The sequence below is a fragment of the Teleopsis dalmanni genome, chromosome 1 (genome assembly GCF_002237135.1).
Source record: "Teleopsis dalmanni isolate 2A chromosome 1, ASM223713v2, whole genome shotgun sequence".
NCBI classification, from domain to species: domain Eukaryota; kingdom Metazoa; phylum Arthropoda; class Insecta; order Diptera; family Diopsidae; genus Teleopsis; species Teleopsis dalmanni.
In genome coordinates this window covers 1,402,375-1,420,918 of record NC_051846.1, presented here as the reverse complement: position 1 = coordinate 1,420,918, position 18,544 = coordinate 1,402,375, and the positions used below count along the sequence as shown (strand labels likewise).

The following is an 18,544-nucleotide window of genomic DNA, read 5'->3' as shown; positions in this document are numbered from 1 at the left end:
CATAATATTTATTTTATATAATTAATATAATATCAAAATAAATATATCGTACTAGTAGTTGAAAATATTCGTGTACTTGATCACAAGCAATGCGGGTTATAAAAAATTAATTTATCATGTCACTTTGTTTAAAAATTTATTAAATTTATTTGTTTAAAAATTTTAATTTTTAATAAATATCAAAATTTTTTTAAAATATATTATTTAATTACAAATGTAAATATGTCTTCATAATAATTTGCAAGTGGATGCAATTTATTATAGTTGAAGCGAGGCACTTGTATTCTTTGGCTGTAAGAAATATTATTAAGATGGTTTGGCTAAATATATAAGATAAGGACTAATTGTTCATGTAAGAAAAATGTCTAAAAAAATCTAACAATATATTGGCTAATACTAAGTCTAAGTAAAAAACTGATTCTGCGTCTCATTACACATTGCCGTGGGAACTCTAGCGATTCACATTATTTCTAATTGAATTCAAATACTACTTTTATACTCCACAAAATTTTTGGTTAAAAATTTATTGAAAATGTATTTCAAAATTTTTAAAAATTTAAAAATTTAAAAATTTCATTTGATTGAATAAATTTTTATTTTAAAAAGAAAGTTCTTTTGAAATGCCATAATATAATGCTTCTTTAACTAAATTTGTTACATATAAGAGTTATTTCTTTTCATAAGCTTAAAAATAAATACATAAAATTAATCCAATTAAAAATCAAAATGTTCTTGTGAAAAATAAATTCAACTAATATTTTGTTGGAACAAATTATTTATAAGTGTAAATTAACAATTTTATAAATACCTGAATATGCTTACAATAATATTTTAACGTCATAAAACACTTATTAAACGAAACTATAATAAATAATTAAAAAATGTGTAATATAAACTATTTTACATGGAACCTCAGTGCGTATGAGTGACTTTAATTTATATACAAAAATGCTTTGAATATATTTTCAAGTTGAAAACATCAAATAATTTTTAAAATGGCTTATATTACAAATATTTCGATTCAAGAGAAATAAATACGTGAAGTGCTTATAAAACTAAAATTTGATATTATTGTTGTCAAACTGCAGTTATATAAAAACTGCAATTCAATAAATAACCACTTCAGTACTTGTAATGCCCGTAAAGTCCACAATATATTAACATAAATTCAAAATAGTCTGAATAATATGTCTGAACAATATATTGTATTAGGGTTCAGTCATTGACACAAACTGAAATTTAGTTTGTAATAGTACAAAACCATATATGTTGTAGTAATTATAATGCAATTGTAAGGATACGTAAATGTTTACCGTCTATGAAGCACATTAAGATGCGTATTATAACCACTTCCGGTGACAATCGAAAATACACTGATATGCTGAGAAAAGTATAAACAATACAGCAACATATTCTTCGTTAAGATTAAACATTTTTTTTTCACGACGTAATGTAATTTTAAACTCTTTTCACGTAATGTTAGTTTATCGAAAATTTTCAAAGAAAATACAAAATGAAAACTAACATTGAGTAAAAAATAATGTTGCTAACAGACCTCTGTATAAATAATCACTGTGTGTATTTTTGATTTCCTCTTTAAAACTTTTAGTGACGGTTTCATAAAAAAAGGAATGTGATATATTTTTATAATAACAAAATATTATTATAAGCCAAATTAGCTTATTTATTTTGTTTTGAACTTATTGTTATTATATTAGATTTATAAAAGGATTTTAAAGAACATATGTTACTACTTGCTTAATATTTACTTAACAGAAAATTTATCCATGTTTGTCATTCACTATTTTAATGAAAAACATAGAAATTAAATTAATTTCTGTTTTTACTCTTAACTGACTCTTTACTGTTGCCAACGGTTTATATACTACGCATGCGTGAGTTTAAGCACGTGCAACCAATTCAAAACAATAAGGTTTGTCAGTCTAAATGCTTTCTCAACTTAAAATATCTGTTCCTAAATACTGTGCCCATATGTACGTAAAAGTATTTATACATATTTGTGTATATTTGTAATTATAACACCCAACCCAATTTGAGATACTTTACTGCCGCATTGTCATTGTGGTTTTGGTGTCAACAGCGCGTACTGCTGTTGTTAACAGCAGTGAATAAATCGCATAAATCTCATTGGTTAAGAAGGCACAAAACGCTTCAAAATTCTCTGAGTTTCATTTTAACTTATTTCTATAGAATTTTTGGGTCAGTAGTAGCAGTAAGAATAGGCGATGCAAATGAATGCTTTAAGACTCACATTTAATTGAAAATTGTGGGATGTTAATTGAATAGAATGGGATGTTGATTAACACCTCAAGTGGTAAAGATGTAAAGATAATCTTAAAATATCTTATTATGAAATAAACAAATTGACAATATTGAAATTCTTCTCAAATTCTCTTCGTAAGTATATTATATAACAAAACAGAAATGATTGCATCTTGATAAGTTTCAATAAAATTTTATATGTATATCATTGCATAGGTCACATATAATTATAAATTAACCACCAAAAAATAAAACTAAAAACTTTTTCTATAGCCAATTAGTTACTGTAATGAATTTAGTTCGTCGAAAGGTTATCTCTATAGCTACTAGTGATTTTAACGCTTAATTTGACAGTAATACTTAGACCTTGAAATGAGTTGTAGAAAAACATTTAGATCATAGAAAAAACTATTACAGAAAGCATTTAATTAAATGCACTGATGATTACCCTTATCATCATATTTTTTTTACAAACATTATAAAAAATGTGTAATTACAATGTTTGTTAACACTGCGACTAATTATAGTTTCCCTTTGATGCCATCACAAACTTTTACTAAGAGATTTCTGAACTCTCCATTTTAATTTAAATGACCATGAAAGCATGTGACTTTCTTCGATGAAGTCGTTGAAATAGGCCTATAGGATCGAGTAGCCTACCAGCTACTTCTTCTTTATATGCATCTGAAGCTGCTTAGAGTGAGCTTTCGTTTGAGTTTTAATTTCTTCAGCAACAGTTGAGGGACAAGGTCTTGATTTTATTTTGAAGCTGTTAATATTGCATAATGTATATACGGAAAATTTTAGTTTACGTCCAAGCTATTCCAATTTTGTGGCTTCTAGCCTGAGTTGCTTTATTTTGATGTGTTTCTTTTATTCTTCTAATTTAGTTTCAAGAAAGGACATGATATTGATCATGCCCCTTTATTAATTTACCAATTGTGTTGCTCCGTGAATGGAGAAAAGATGATTTAAATTAATTTCTTTTAAACACTGTTAAGCTAAATACTGTTAAGCAGATAATAACGTTGATAATTGATAATTGTCTAATATTTGTTTAATATAAATATCTTAAAAGTATGATATAAATAGTTTTTTCTTAAATTTCATGAAAACGCTTGAAGATGGTTTTGATAATATAAAAATGACCCTTACATTATTATTTTTGACAAGTACTAAGTGCTGTTCATATTATTCGGTTATACTAAAAATCTAAGTAATTCAATTATTTAATTAATCCCATAGCAACGAAGTCTCCGGAGTTGAAAAAAATAGTATATTTTGGAAGATCCAGTGATTTCAAATTTGCGATTATTATTCGCAGCTTATTTGGGCACTTCGTGGGCAAGAATTAAATTAAGAACACCAAATGGTCTCCGTAACAAAAATACATTCAACCTTCAAGAATAGTGGTCCGAAATATTCTGCAACATATCTTAAGCATTCAATATTCAATCTGCATTGACCGGTTAGTATTCCGGTAATAATTTTTAGGTTATTCTTTGTTCGTTCTATGCAATCTTTGGAGCATTTTAGGTCGTAAGTGCGTTAAAGCATTTTAGATTGCAATAGTCTTAGTAGTTCTTCCCAATGTAGTTCTATTTCCTTTTCCTCTGCGCCATTCATAAAAAGGGATAGAGTTTGCGTAGACCGCAGAAATGTTCTAGGCCTATCATTATTGAAGTCGCACTTCTTCTTGCGAGGTTGGCTGCTACTTCTTTAGCATGTCCCGGCTAATTGTTTCAGTCAAATTGTTGATCTTGTCAATGTACTCTAGTACCAGTCTGGATATTACCTGGTAAGAAATGAGTGCCATTATAGCTGCTTGGCTGTCAGTCAGTATTGCAATACGATGGTTTTGGTAGATCCATTCCGCTTGAAAGTTAGTTACATTCCTTCGCAGTGCATAGAAATTGAATTGAATTGAAATTATTGTTAAAGATTTTATATTAAATCCCGAAATTGCAAGTCGGAGTCGACCGAATTCCAATATAAATATGAAGGCATTGTGCTGCAAGTCTTAAACATTATTAACATTAGGTCATTAAAATACATATTCAATAAATTTACATAAATATAAAAGTAAACTTATGAAGACTATCAACATATTTTATATAATATTACCACAAAATTGTCGTACTATATACTATTTAAAAAAATAAAAAATATAGCTAATATATAAAGAACACACCAATAACAAATTTAAATGTATTAAAAGTGTCTAATCCTTTTTAAATTTCAATTTATTGAATAATTATTATAGCTCAAAAATGAAACAAAATATATTTATATATTAAAAATGATATTGATACATTTGTAAATAAATATTATTTACACTTTGAAAAAAAAAATTAAAATATACTGTTATTTAAGTAAATATAAATTTATTTATATTTATTCTAATACTGCAATAGGTTTGCAAAATCAAAACTCTAAAATACATTTCTGTAGATGTTTCAATCAAGGTTTGACCAACATAGACGTGGTAACAGTTGTTTACCAAAAATTCAGAAAGCCATAAAAAGTATATATTTTACAAATTTTTTACATATTTTCTCTACGCTTTTTTTAAAAAAATTTACAAAATGTGAATTTAAATGATTTTAACTTTAAAAGTTCTAAAAAAGGACAATAAAATTTTGTGTTCCGCGTTTCAGCACAAAACTTCCTTATGCGGGTTCAACAGGTCATAATTGTACGTTGGAGTAAACTTTTATGTTTACACGCTCAAACGCTTGCTTTATACAATAATTATGCTTATTTTTCCGCTGGGATTCGGCTTAACCATGGTTTATATGCGCCTTTTTAGAAAAGAATTAAGGCCATATTTTTGCATAAAGAATTTCATAAAAGCAGAAAAGATTAAAGGGAATTTATGTTGAGGGTGTGAAGAATGCAACACATTTTAGCGGAATGAGGTTTACTTGTACAATGAGGGCTATTTTGAATTTAAATGTATTCATTTTTATGGTTGTAGTTTTTCACTTTCTTTTTTCTTTTTGATGAGTAATATACACATTAAATAATTTCCATTTTTATTTATTACATTTTCTTTAAATGAGTTAATTTACACGGAAGGACATATTAACATATCAAGTTCGCTAAAACGTCATAAATTTATGATGTGAGGAATCATATAAATTCTATATCTGAGAAGTCAAGAAAGTATGTACTTCAAATCTACTTCTATATACGTTACATTCAATAATCTATATTGAACATGATAGAGAGTTATTCTTAAGATAATTTTAGTAACTGTATCATCTCTTCCTAAACAATGTCTTAGGTTTTATTAAAATTCAAAGAAGTTTCAAACTCATCGAGTTTATAATAATTATAATCATAATAATTTAATGTTACCTGATTGTTTATATTATTTAGCATTTATATAAAATAACTACCAATAATGAATATGTATTTTCTTACATATAAAAGCATTGATTATCCACTACTTTTTAAGTCCTGAAGTCTTACTATCGAAGCTAAAGCTGTATATGATAATGGTCCTAAAATAATTTATATATGGCTTTGAAACTTCAATGCTTAGCAAACAGTAATGTGGCTTATTTTCGTAAAAGCGGTTGTTTCCATACGCTACTCTAGGGATACTACAACCAAGAGCTGAGTGCGAATTACCTTGCAGCACAAGTATGTTAGTTACAAAAAACTAAAATAATCCTGCTTGGAATATCACGAAACCAGAATTGACCAGAGACACTTGTAGCAATTATGGTGTGATGATTATGAAGATAGGTTATTAAATAGATTGTTAAAAAAAATACAAAAGTTTATAAAAATTTTTGTCGCTTTGACTTAAGTCGTAAACACTTATGTATCAATTAATTGAGTCTTAAGACCTTACAATTATAATATCTTAGGCGAAGTACTTCTAGAAAGTTGTCAATATAAAATTATTCAAATGACTTAAATGTTTGTTTGTCATAATTGAATTTATTCTATATGATGTTGGTCACATAGTCGATAAAGGTAGCTACGTTGTACAATGTGCTTATTGAAAAAGCAATAAAAATCAATTTATTTAGACAATTTATCTATTTTTAATACATATGGATTTTATTAAATTTACTAGATACATAATTTGCCCAACGAGTTACTATTAAGCCTCGGCGTGACGACATTTCTATTTTAGAAGTATTTTAATCAAAATCACCCATAAATATTAGTCACTTATAAATATTTTATATTCGAAAACCCTTCTAAATATTTTATATATATTAATATTGCGGATTGATATTTGTTGTTGATGAGCCACTATATTGTCACTGTTTCCAATCGTGTTCATAATGGCGTCTCTTTCATTATATCCGTAAAACGTAATATTCATTCACTCATATCTTTCCACTCAGCGCATCAGCGTCCTGTATCTATAAATATAGTAGTAAAGCCTTTTCTTTCATGTCAATAATGATTTCACCCAAATCTGCTGAATTCTGGGGACGGATATATAATCTGTGATATATAAACATAGCTTCTGTTGCGTACATGCTTAAATAGACGTTAATGATTTTTAGACATTAATTAACTTCATGATATTTTTTTTAAACAACATTTAACATTAACATTAATATAACATATTAACTTTTATGCATAACATTAATCTTTTATATTTCATGTTTTTATTAAATGTGCACCATTAAATTTTCAGTCTTTCTTGTTATGATAATATGACTTCTTTGCGGTTCTGTGTAAAGGTCTTAGTAAGATCCATTGCGGTAGCTGGAGCTGCAAATACAACACTTTTTAATTGTAAACTATTCACTGCATCCTGCAATAGCATTACCTGGTATTGAAGATTCAAAATCTGGAAACTGAACACTGAGTCCGTCTTTGACTTCTCCTAACCTTCATGAGTTGTAACTATATCCATTTATAATGTAAAGAAATGTTTATTTAAATCATTAAAATTAGTATTTATAATTTAACCTCACTATCAATCGTAACTTTAACGTTAGTTTTATTACAAATTGTTCCTACTTTTTTATATATCAGCAGACCCTTATTGATATATAAACCTCTATGACATGTATCAAGATCTTCTGGTACAAACTCATCATATTTTTCCGAATTATCAATAAACGAATCGTTTGCATCGTACCCAAATCCTATGTCATTACGATTCTGTGTTTTATTTTTTTTGTTATCTGTTTTTGTTTTTTTTTTATTTACTTTATTAGCTTTTTGTGCAGCGCCATCTCTGGTAAATGTGTCTGAAGCGCATTCATCTTTTGATTTACTTTCTTCCTTCTAAAATCGAAAAAAATTTATAGATTACAAATAAATTAACTAGAATTTTATATAACTTCTTGAAAGGCCATCAGTTCTACATAATTGAAAATCGAATAGTTGGAATTGTCGTTTGAAAATAAGTCGACATTGAAGCGAACAGTCTTGCCCTCATTATTTTTGTTACTGTAAGCGTTACTACACAAATCAACAAAATCCAGTTCGAATTGAGATGTTTCGCTAGAACCAGATTCGGAATCCCAATTATCCATTTTCTACAATATAGTTTCACTTTTATTTTACGAAAGAATGGAAAATATTTGGAAAGACGAGATTTATTGTTTTATTAAAAATGCTGCCTACACTATTTCGTAGGTTGTGAACATTTCTACCATTCGGATTCAGTGTTGCAAAATAAAAATAAAAAATTAACAGTGTTAATAAGTAATATATAAGTGTTCTTATGAGTATAATTCTTATGAGAATAATGTCTTTAGGGAAAATTTTAGTTTTTAAATAAAATTTTATGACATATCTAAACTAAGAACAAAAATAAAGATTTTTATGTATATTTTAACTATTGTTTTTAAATTAATGTTTAATGTTTGTATATAAATTGTAAATATTTAATCAATTATTATTTCAACGCAAAAAAATTGAAGTCTTTGTCATTGACAGATATGGCAATTTACAAATTGCACTGGACAAAAATTTCTAAACCATAAAGGGCCCCTGTCCTAGGAAAAAAGTTTTCAAATTTTCTACTCAGATATGGTTATTTTTGTTATAAAAACTATGTTTATAAAAAAAATTTGACTAAATCGGAGACGATTTTTATCTCAAATTTTATTTGTAAAATAAAGACCCACATGTCAAGAAATGGAAATTCAATACTAATCGCTGTTACTGCTTACTCATTAGTTGTTTGGATTTAAGACCGTCAAGTAAATAATTTTATTTACGTTGAGAATAAATTATCAAAAAAACCTATTCATACATAAATTTTCTCTCATCACATTATTTTATTATTTGACAATGTGACATATTATTTTAGAGGTGTGAAGCACTCATATATATCAGTGGGGAAATATTTTTATCCAACACTGAAAACTGTCTCGTTTGGAAAATTTGAAAGCAGTCACATCAACACCAGGCTTGAGTGTTAATTTCATTACAACTTAACAAGCGATATCCGTAGTGCCGTTCAGCATCTTAACGCATTTTTCATTTCCGTTTGCCTGAGCACTTCCTACTTTCCCGCTCTGTTGAAGATATGTCGCTGTATTTGCCGCTTAGCTATGTTGCGTTGTGTGATCCATCTTCACCAAATGCATTTATATCTGCAGATATTTCGCAATTTAAAAATTTCGCTTTACAACTCACATGGAAAAAATTATGTTGCACGTGATATGGTTGAGCAATTTGCAATAAGAATTTGCAACATTTGTTGTAGGGTATGTAAAGAAATACTTTTCGTCCTCGGAACACAAGAAGTTGCAGGAAAAAACTCAGGTACAAATTTATATTTATAAAGTTGAAACCATTTTCTGCTACAATTCATGTGTGTTCCTCCAATGCGTTGCTTTTACTATTCGTGCAACTGCTGCTTCTCCTGCTTCTCCTGCTTCTGCTGCTACTCAACGCAATCATACATTTTGTAACGCGGAAAAGTTATGAGTCTTCTGCTTCGCTCTCGGTACCACTATAAGTTCTTCTTTTAGTGGTACTGTACTAGTGAGTTTTAGTACATTGCCATATTCACATTAAGAAAAATTGTTGCTTGCAAAAAGTTGAATAGAGTAAGTTGGCGTAAAATTGCTTTCGCGCGCTGATTTAAATGGTGCTGAAGATGTGCACATTTATGCAGGATACGTGCTTCTATTAAAAGCAGCTAAAGTTACATTTAACCCATTTCGAAATTGAAGTTGATGTGTAACGCGCTGAAAGTATGAAAACTTTAATAATGGCAAGAATATTATTTTAATCATATGTATTACACTAAGCAGAGGTAAGCCCATATATGTGCCACACATATGTACGCACGAGGAAAATTAAAAATACTTGAGGGCAGTGAAAATTTTATTAAATAAATTTTATAATACTTTACTCTATAAAAAGGGTCCTTAAGACTACCCTCATAGTACAAAATTAAGATCTTATGGGTTTTGGTGCAATTAGAATAAACTGCTTCACAGTACTATTAGTTGGAAATATGTTATGTATTTTAAGCTGACAATAGCCATCATTTTTCATTTTTTTAATATTTAAATAGTTTAAATTTAGCAAATGATTATTTTTCTGAAAACGTTTTCTTTCTGTGTATATACTAAGACTCTGTCACATAGGATAATCTCACCAAATTACTTTAACTGCTCTCTAGTCGGAGGAAGCCAAATCAAAATGTCAATGTAAACAGTTTGACATTTTTTATAATTCCAAACGTATTTACAACTGATTTAACTACTCAAAATGCAACCATGTCGAAATGTCAATTCATATTCAGCTCATTCAACTCATTCATCAACACTTTTGAGCTTCTCTACAACAACATTGGCAATGACAAGGACAACTACAACAACGGCTACTATTAGGAAGAACACTAGAATGACATATTTTGTGCCATTGCAAGATACGTGCTTTGAACTCAAAACTGTAAAATTGTTAAATTACGCAAATTGATGATGATTTCAAAATTGCACACTACTTTAAGATGAATTCTTAGTTGAATCAGTAAATGTTGGCATGACAGATAGATACATTACAGATATTAAATTGAATAAGAAAAGTAATAATTTTTATTAATAAAAATAAGTCAAATCAAATCTTTAATATATCAAGACCAAAATTATAGAATGAGTTAATTTTAAGTTAATATTTAATGAAAGTATCACTAATATAATAATGACATGACAAACCAATAACGTGACTATAATCTATAGTCACCAATTGAATTTTTGAAGTCAATTATGACGAAAAAAAACATGTGTCTCAATAGAAACTGTTGTTTTAATAAAGAGGTATATTGAACAGTAATGAATTACAACGACAGAGTTTTAATTATTTATTAATTGAATTTCAAAGTGACCCCTCAGCTGTTTCGAGTATTGCGGTCATGATCCATCATCAGTGGTTTTTTGAAAATATTTCTTGTATTTAATTATTCGTAAATAATTTTTCAAGACTGCAAGTATCAAGGATTGAACTCGTGTCTTCCAAACTTGAAGCTCACAGTTGTGTTAATTATCAAACTGACCCAAAGCCGTACTTGATTGAAGCCGTTATTGTTCTAACTTTGAGTTTTGTCAATTTGCTGTTAAATTTTTTTAATAAATTCACATGCTGTTTTATATTAGAACGAAATAATAAACCAGCTATAGTCTAATTGAACTAAGTAATTATATTTATTTTAATTATTAAATTTTAATGTCACATACGAATGAATCTCAACAACAAAATTTTAGTGTTGTAATTTACAACTGATGAAAATATCTCTATACTCTACTCAGTTAAAACGAAACGAATAAGATAGTTTTACCATGATAAGCGGGAGTCGAAGCAGTGGTAGTATATTTAAATCTATCCTAAAATGCAAACTATATAGAGAGGTTTGGTGCCTTTTTGATTGAAAACTGTGTCTATAAGACGTCGTAATCCTCCCAGTCATAGACGAAGATTGACGTATCACCACTTTTTGCGGCAAGTTAACAGGAATTGAAGCCAGGTCAAAGGTGATATGACCTACAAACTCCAAATATAGAACCTCTGGCGGAATAATTTGAGAATGTCTAGGTTCACACGGCATATTATACACGTGATATCTCTTGGTGATCATTTACAGAAGCAAAAGTAAGATAAATCAGAACATCTGTTGTGTGGCTATACAGACTTATACAAATCTAACATAAGCTCTAGCCTATGGGCACGTTATGTTTCTTCTTGCGTTCATTTAACAATATATCCAATACAAAAATTACCCAAATACTTTTTGTCATTAATATTCAATTATTCTAAAAATTACGAAAAATATGAAATCCTAACTAATTGTGAAAAATTTAATTAGCCTTCTGTTTTTCACTTCGAAATAGCGGTTAGAAAACTGCCGAAGAAAGACATGTGTGCCTTAAAAGGTGACAAGAGTTTATTATGGACCACCTTTTTTTGAGTGTAATTGGTGCAAGTGGGTTATCACTTACAACATCATACCAGAGTTGTAATCTGGCAAAATTGGATTCAGTTGCTCACAGCTTCGATTGTCCTGAACACTGGGTTTTGTTGTATATGTGGTTAATACCTTAAGTTATATATGAAGACTGTTCGCATTTATGCAGCAAATGATCTCGCTGTTTCTTGGAGTTAGATGAGCCTTGCCTCTCAACAAAAAAGAGGTTATATTCAAATATATCACTTTAATTGGTACCTGTCGAATTTTTTTCAATGGGGGATTTGTCTTTACATAATCTTGATACGTGTATTGAGTGGGGTTAAACTCTTGTGGTATGTAATCACATAAAGCAAATAGGACTCATCCTCTTTCCACTTCACTTATCTACCAATATATCTATCCACATACGTATGCATGCTATTTTAACCGATTTCCTTCTCTCTTCATTAATTTGTTTCATTCTACTTAAATCTCAGTTTGAACTTTCCGAAGTAAATCTTAAAAAATATTAGTGGAAAAACTTAGTCTTCATAAGTGCAATTGAAATTGAAAAAGCTTTGCAATGCAAACTGATTTTCTCTGTTCTTTTTCTTTTGCACACAACCTTAAAATTTGTATAATATTTGTATAAAGTAATATCGCAGAGTGCTGCAACCGAAATAATAACGTTTTAAAGTGCACAATCATGAAAATTCGGAACACTATTCCATATTCGAGCACACACAGACGGACTTTCATGTGGAGCTCATATGCTCCAAGAAAATCAATATTTCGTCTTATTGGGTTTGGGTTTGGTGGGAGAGTCGCTGCAAGATAAGCGGATGTGCCTTTGTGTGCAGCGTATGTTTCCAATCTTCGAGAATATAAATGTTTGCATACACGCGCCAATTTTCAATTCATTTCTTTCGAAAAGTTTACAGAAAAGTGCATAAAACTATTTCGTTATCTTTTGTGATAAAAGATTTTATGAAAATATATGCGCATTCAATGTGGCTTCATGGCAGAATGTGAGATTCCTTGCACGAAGCACAGGAGGCAGAGAAGGCAGAACTTCGTACTAAGATGAACATTTTCCCAAGTAAGGAATTGCAAAATGCAGATTAGAATGTTTGTACTTGAGAGGAGTTAACTTGGTCGACGCATTTAAAGATTTTTCTGCACTTAACACTTTAATGGCAGAAATGCTGCGCAGAGTTAAATACTCCAGCTGCGAAAGTGTTTCGAGTATGTAAATTTTCTCATGAATTTGTTTCAATATTTGTCTAATTTAAAATGTTTCCCAATATTTGGTAGGCAGTATTTGCTGCCACTTGAACAAATTCGATACAAGTTTATTGTAATTGATTATTTGATTAGTACTTCAGTGCATTGACAATTGACTACTGTTGCCTATGCATGCGAGTACAAATGCAGTCATGTAACTGCACTTTTAATATTGCATTAGTAATTGAGCAAATGCCGAAATACTCGTATACTTCGTTGAAGGCTGCCGCAAATCGATTCAATTTGAAATGGCATCACCACATACAGCACCGCAGGAACTGCCCGACTGGAACGTGTTGCTGCATAATGTACTCAAATAATTAAAATTTGCATTTTCAATTATAAACTGAAGCAAATAGCAAATATTAAATAAGTGAAATTGAATTAAATTAAATTGTATTGCATTTTATCCATTGTAACGCTGAGAATATAACACATATTTACAATTCGTTAAATTGGGTTTGTGGTGTAACGTGTCTGAAATGTAACTTAATTGAAAGATCACATTTCGCAATTTAGTTAAACAAATCATCAATATTAATGTGATTTTAATATTTCATGTAAAAGTAACTCGAAATTTAATCACTTAATGATTTCAATATCATTTCCGGCAATCATTTCAATTACTTTTTATGTCTGTTTTGAAAGGTGCAACAATATTCAAAATGAATTGTTTCACCTTTCTCAAGATAATCAATCTCACTTCGGATCATGCCGAACTTTCTGACTTCACCTGTTTTGAAGTTGACCAACCAGCTTCAGTCCACTGTAAACGTTCTTGTTACAGTTTAGGATCATGTTGATAGATCCTGGTCTTATACATGGTTATAAAACAACGAACAAAATTGGTTTCATTCTGCTTAAAACGTTGCAAATTACGCTGAAAAATTTGTTTTGATTTTAGTTTTTGTAGAATTGTCAATAAATCCGAATATCTCCTACATACGTAATTCTTCTTTTAAAATATAGACTATTCGTTCATTCGATATACCATAGCTATGGTATCAGCAATTTCGCGCTTAGTCAAACTTGAATCTCTAAGAACAATGTCGTGGACTTTCAGTACTTTCTAGTCTTGTTGCACTTTTTTGGGCGCCCTTTACATTGTCCATCTTCAACGCTCTTGCGCCCATGTTTTAACTCTAAAACCAATAGATGTATAGTTGGAAATGAAGAAGCAGATTGTTTTAACAGATTCTCCATTTTTGTATCAATTTTTGTTGCTAAAAAGTCTTTTAATACGAAGAACTTTACCACTGCGCGATCTTCGGTTTTTTTCTTTTGTGACAAATTCACTTCAGCTTCAAATAGCTTGTAAAAGAAGACTGAATTGATATATCGAAAAAAACATCTAAGTGTGTTTAGATGAAGGATAAAATGTCAAAATGGCGTATAAATTTTGATTCGTCTAGAGATTAATAAGCGTCTCTTTCAAAAGTTTTCAATCAATATGTATGTTCGATTTTTGATGAGAAGAAACATGGGTATTGCTGAAGGTGTTCAGATTATGAAGATGTCATTTGCATTGGCTCTTCATATAGAAGAAGATGTTACAAATATTTCGCTGTAACCCGAAACATGGTATTATATAGCATTAGATTCTTCCACCATGATATTCCTAAAGCAATATGGCTCTATCATGAACAATCAATTGGAAATTAGTTTGATGCATGTACGAATGCGACTTTGTCGCCAACAACAAATATACACATACACAAAAAAATTTGACATTAGTAATTACGAGATACAGCTTAATCCGTTCAATTCTCTTTTCCGATTATACAATCAACGCTCCTGTCCTATTGATGCGCGCAGAAAATGAGGACATACCTCACACTCTCTACTCGCTACGGAATAGTGCAGAATGGAACAAAAAATTATTAAAAAGCGCTGCTGTCACTACATACATGAGCTATACATGAATAAAATCAGGAGAAGAAGAAAGAGAGGCGTCTTTTCAGACGAATGAAATTAGACCAAGAAGATGAAGAAATCGAAACAGGATTCATGCCTACAAGTTTTAAGAGTACTTATGGCCATTTAAGCATTCTAAACTCTACTTAAGAGTTTAGAATGCATGGTTATAAAGTCCACAAAAACTCTACGCCTGGGCATAACCAGCGCGAAGACCACTATCTCAGGTAATGCTGTTAGGACTTATTTTCCTTAGTCTTTAAAATCCAAAAAGAATGAATAAAAGCAAATTTCAGACCTAAAACGCAGGAAAGAGTATGGCAAGATGAATTAATATTTATCTCGAATATTAGTTTGGGTAATGATCTTAATGCTTTAATTGACTTAAATCGTTCAGATCTGTAAATCCAAAAAGAATCGATGCAAGCAGGTTTCAGAATCAAATTGAATGTACTGTGACAAGAGAAATTGAATAGGGGTCACAGACAGATATACCGACCAGTTTTAAAATCAGTGTCTGTTGTTTCAATATATCCATTATTGCCTTATTGGACAATTGTGTGCTTATGATGTCTTATAAATACAATTCTGCAAAATAACGAAACGTTAGGTAAGTAAATCTGACGAAATTTCGGCCAAAGAGAAAGAACTTCGTAATACTGTTCGAGTGCAATTTAGGTAGTATTATATAGAAACTATGGGTATCATTGTTTACCTAACATACAAATCATGTGGATGTGCACAGAACAGTGAAGTCACCTGTTATTATCCAGCATTCTCAAGACTTATATTAAGATTGTTGGGTTATGACATCTTTCTCATTATTGGTTTTCAAATCTTCTTTGTCTCATTTTCTAAGATTCAATAAAAAAACTAACAAAATCAATTTAGCCTAATCTGTATTTAATTTTTCTGTTAATTTCTGTCTCAATGGTCAACTGATTGGTATAATATTGCGTTACACTCAAGAAAAAAATTAAATACATCAAATACACATCACATCAAAATACATCATATATAAATGTAGCCTTTTTATTTTCATAAAAGTGTTAAAATTATAATATATTTTGTTATACTTGCAATAGTTATGTTCCTTACTTTTGCATTTCCTTAGTAAAGGAGATTGCAAGATTAACAAAATCCTTAAAACAAAAAAAAATATTATCCTAAAGCAAAGTTTTCAAGTCGAAAGTAAATTCATTTGAATTTGACAAAAGTTTCATGTCACGTAAGAGTTGCGATTAAAACACTTAAACTGTGCATAATCACATGCAGTCGGAATATCCTGTCACATCCAGGAGCACACCTGCACGAGATGAAATTGCAGTGGAAATGCTCAAACCGAGTTCAAACGAAAAAAAACTGCCAACTACAATGGAATTGCTTCCGCAAATTGAATTGAGTGTGGGTGTGTGTGTGTGTGATGTTAGGGGTATGAGTGGGGATTGGATTGGTTATATGTGGAAGTGTGTAGTGGAACCATCAAGACTCGTGCACATTTTCGTCACTAAATCAGTGTCATTGTATGGCAACTAAAGCAGTTTTCCACATCCACGTTGGGATTGCATTGCTGGTAATGAGTGTGTGTCAAGCGATGTGGCAAGGAAATTTCAAATATAATTTTCCGAAAAATTATTATTGTCCTCTTAAGTCATTGTTGGCTGCCAGCCTCTGTGAAGCTGCGTATGTGGGTATGTTGGGAATTTAATTGCTGGAAAATGTAAAATTATGACTTTTTAAATTACTTGAGTGCAGTTTTGTGTTCATTAGTGTTTATTAGTACTACAAAGCTTAAATATATTTCACATATACAAGTATATATAAATATTAAATAATTTAAGTATAAATTTTGTAATTTAAAATTTATATTATCATAGGGATAATATAGAAAACCGCTTAACGCCCACAATAAAATTTTAAACTTCATAATTTGTTGCAGTAAAAAAAGAAATTTTTATATTTTATGAAAAGCTGTGATATATAACTTAATATAAAAATATTTCAGCCAATTTTTAAATAATTTTTTACCGATATATAGTAAAGTGTCATAAAAAGTGCAAGTTTGCTTTTGCATACACGAAGTGGCAAAATGAATTTTGCATATGACACGTTTCGAATCCTTTAACGACTTCGAGTTTTCATATTGGCCACATATAAAAAATATATATAATTTTAATATTTACTTTCCCAATTTTTAGGTTTCAATTTCAGTACCATAATTTTGGTTTTGACATTTGCTTTCTTATCCTTCATGCTAATGGTACTTTTAGAATTTTATAAGAACCCACAGTTGATAAAAAATATGAATTTAAAATATATTATATAGATTTTACTTTGCTATTGGAATTCAAACTTTTTATAAAATAGGAAATATAATATCTCCTTACATTTCTCTTATAAAAATTCAGAATACTTAAATCGATGGTAGTAGTGACAGATGCGACATTATTTGAAGTTGTTAGTAAATATTTTATTATTTCGTTTTATTTATATAAATAAATTTATTTTTAAATTGCATAAATTTAACAATACCAGTTACTCCTTCAGATATCTACCATAGGAGTTATGTGTGAGAAAATTTTATTTTATTTTATTAGATTTGCCTTTACCTAGACCCTTTTAGTAGAAAATTATTAATATATATATGAGATACAAGTTGTGCATGTAGAAATATTAAAATGAATTTCAAAAATTGCATTTAAAAATAAAATTTTTACGAGGAATTTTAACAGCTGTTGCCTTAATTGAAACATGAAGAACGAAAGGAGTAAAAGCCTTCGGTTAGTAACATTTAATTTAAAATGTGCCAAAATGTGCTGAATGCAAAATGAATATGAAATAAAAAGAAAAAATATTATTTATAAAATGAAATAAAATTCTTTTCGTTTAGTCTTGTAACATCTTTTGGGTCGAAAGAGTTAATCCCTTTTTAAGCAAAAGATTTGAGTCCTTTTTTCTTGAAGTGACAAAAAGGTGATGTGTTTGTTTCAACAGCTGCTATCTTATGTTGATGTTCATGTTGGTTAAAATTACAAGCATTTCTGTGGCCTTAAATATGACAGCCCAACCTCCTTATGACAGTAATAGCTCTTGATGTGCGCATTGATGAGGTGGTCTGGTCTGGGTGTGAAACTGGAAAAGAGTAAGAAATTATTTGAGCTTAGAGATAGTTTAGTATGCTTATGTATATATATATATATATATAAGACATTAAAATTTTGATTGTCACACAAAAATAAAGGGAAATTTATGTTTTTTAAATTTATGTAAATTGTAATTATTTTTAAATAACAATCCTTAATTAGTGACATATGTGCAAAAATATTTCAGATTTGCAACATCTGACAACAATATGGAAAACTTAAATTTCAAATTATTTGAAAGAATATTTGTAATTTAAAACTATAATTAAAAACATAAAACATAATTATATCAATTAGGCTTTATAACTAAATTACTAATAAAATATTGCAGTATAAGTTAATACCGAATAATTTTTGGAATTCGTAGTATAAGACATACAAAAAAAATTATTATATATGTACCTAAATGCTTCATTAAAGACTTCTTAAAATATAATTAGAAATTCTAATCGGAAATGTGTTTTTCTTTTGAACCAATGCAGCAGAACCTACAGTAGGACTTGAGCGAACTAAAAACGAATGTGACGAACTTCTT

The 18,544-nt window shown here is 29.4% G+C and overlaps 1 protein-coding gene across 1 annotated transcript; it reads right to left on the bottom strand.

The window, feature by feature from the left end:
* Nucleotides 1–6,936: 6,936 nt before the first annotated feature.
* LOC119673104 (yemanuclein-like) lies at nt 6,937–7,932 on the bottom strand. The gene is made up of 4 exons (XM_038084335.1): nt 7,605–7,932; nt 7,228–7,548; nt 7,085–7,161; nt 6,937–7,026 (listed from the first exon to the last, which is right to left on the bottom strand). Exons 1-3 carry the CDS (start codon nt 7,797–7,799, stop codon nt 7,099–7,101), a joined length of 579 nt encoding a protein of 192 aa, XP_037940263.1. The 5' UTR covers nt 7,800–7,932; the 3' UTR covers nt 6,937–7,026; nt 7,085–7,098.
* Nucleotides 7,933–18,544: the final 10,612 nt, after the last annotated feature.

Excerpts from the sequence above, each read along its gene's own strand:
- LOC119673104 (XM_038084335.1), bottom strand. The coding sequence starts at position 7,799 with ATGGATAATTGGGATTCCGAATCTGGTTCTAGCGAAACATCTCAATTC. Across the intron at positions 7,549-7,604 it reads AACTGATGGCCTTTCAAGAA|AAGGAAGAAAGTAAATCAAA; the intron begins GTTATATAAAAT and ends TTTCGATTTTAG. Across the intron at positions 7,162-7,227 it reads AAGTTACGATTGATAGTGAG|TTACAACTCATGAAGGTTAG; the intron begins GTTAAATTATAA and ends AAATGGATATAG.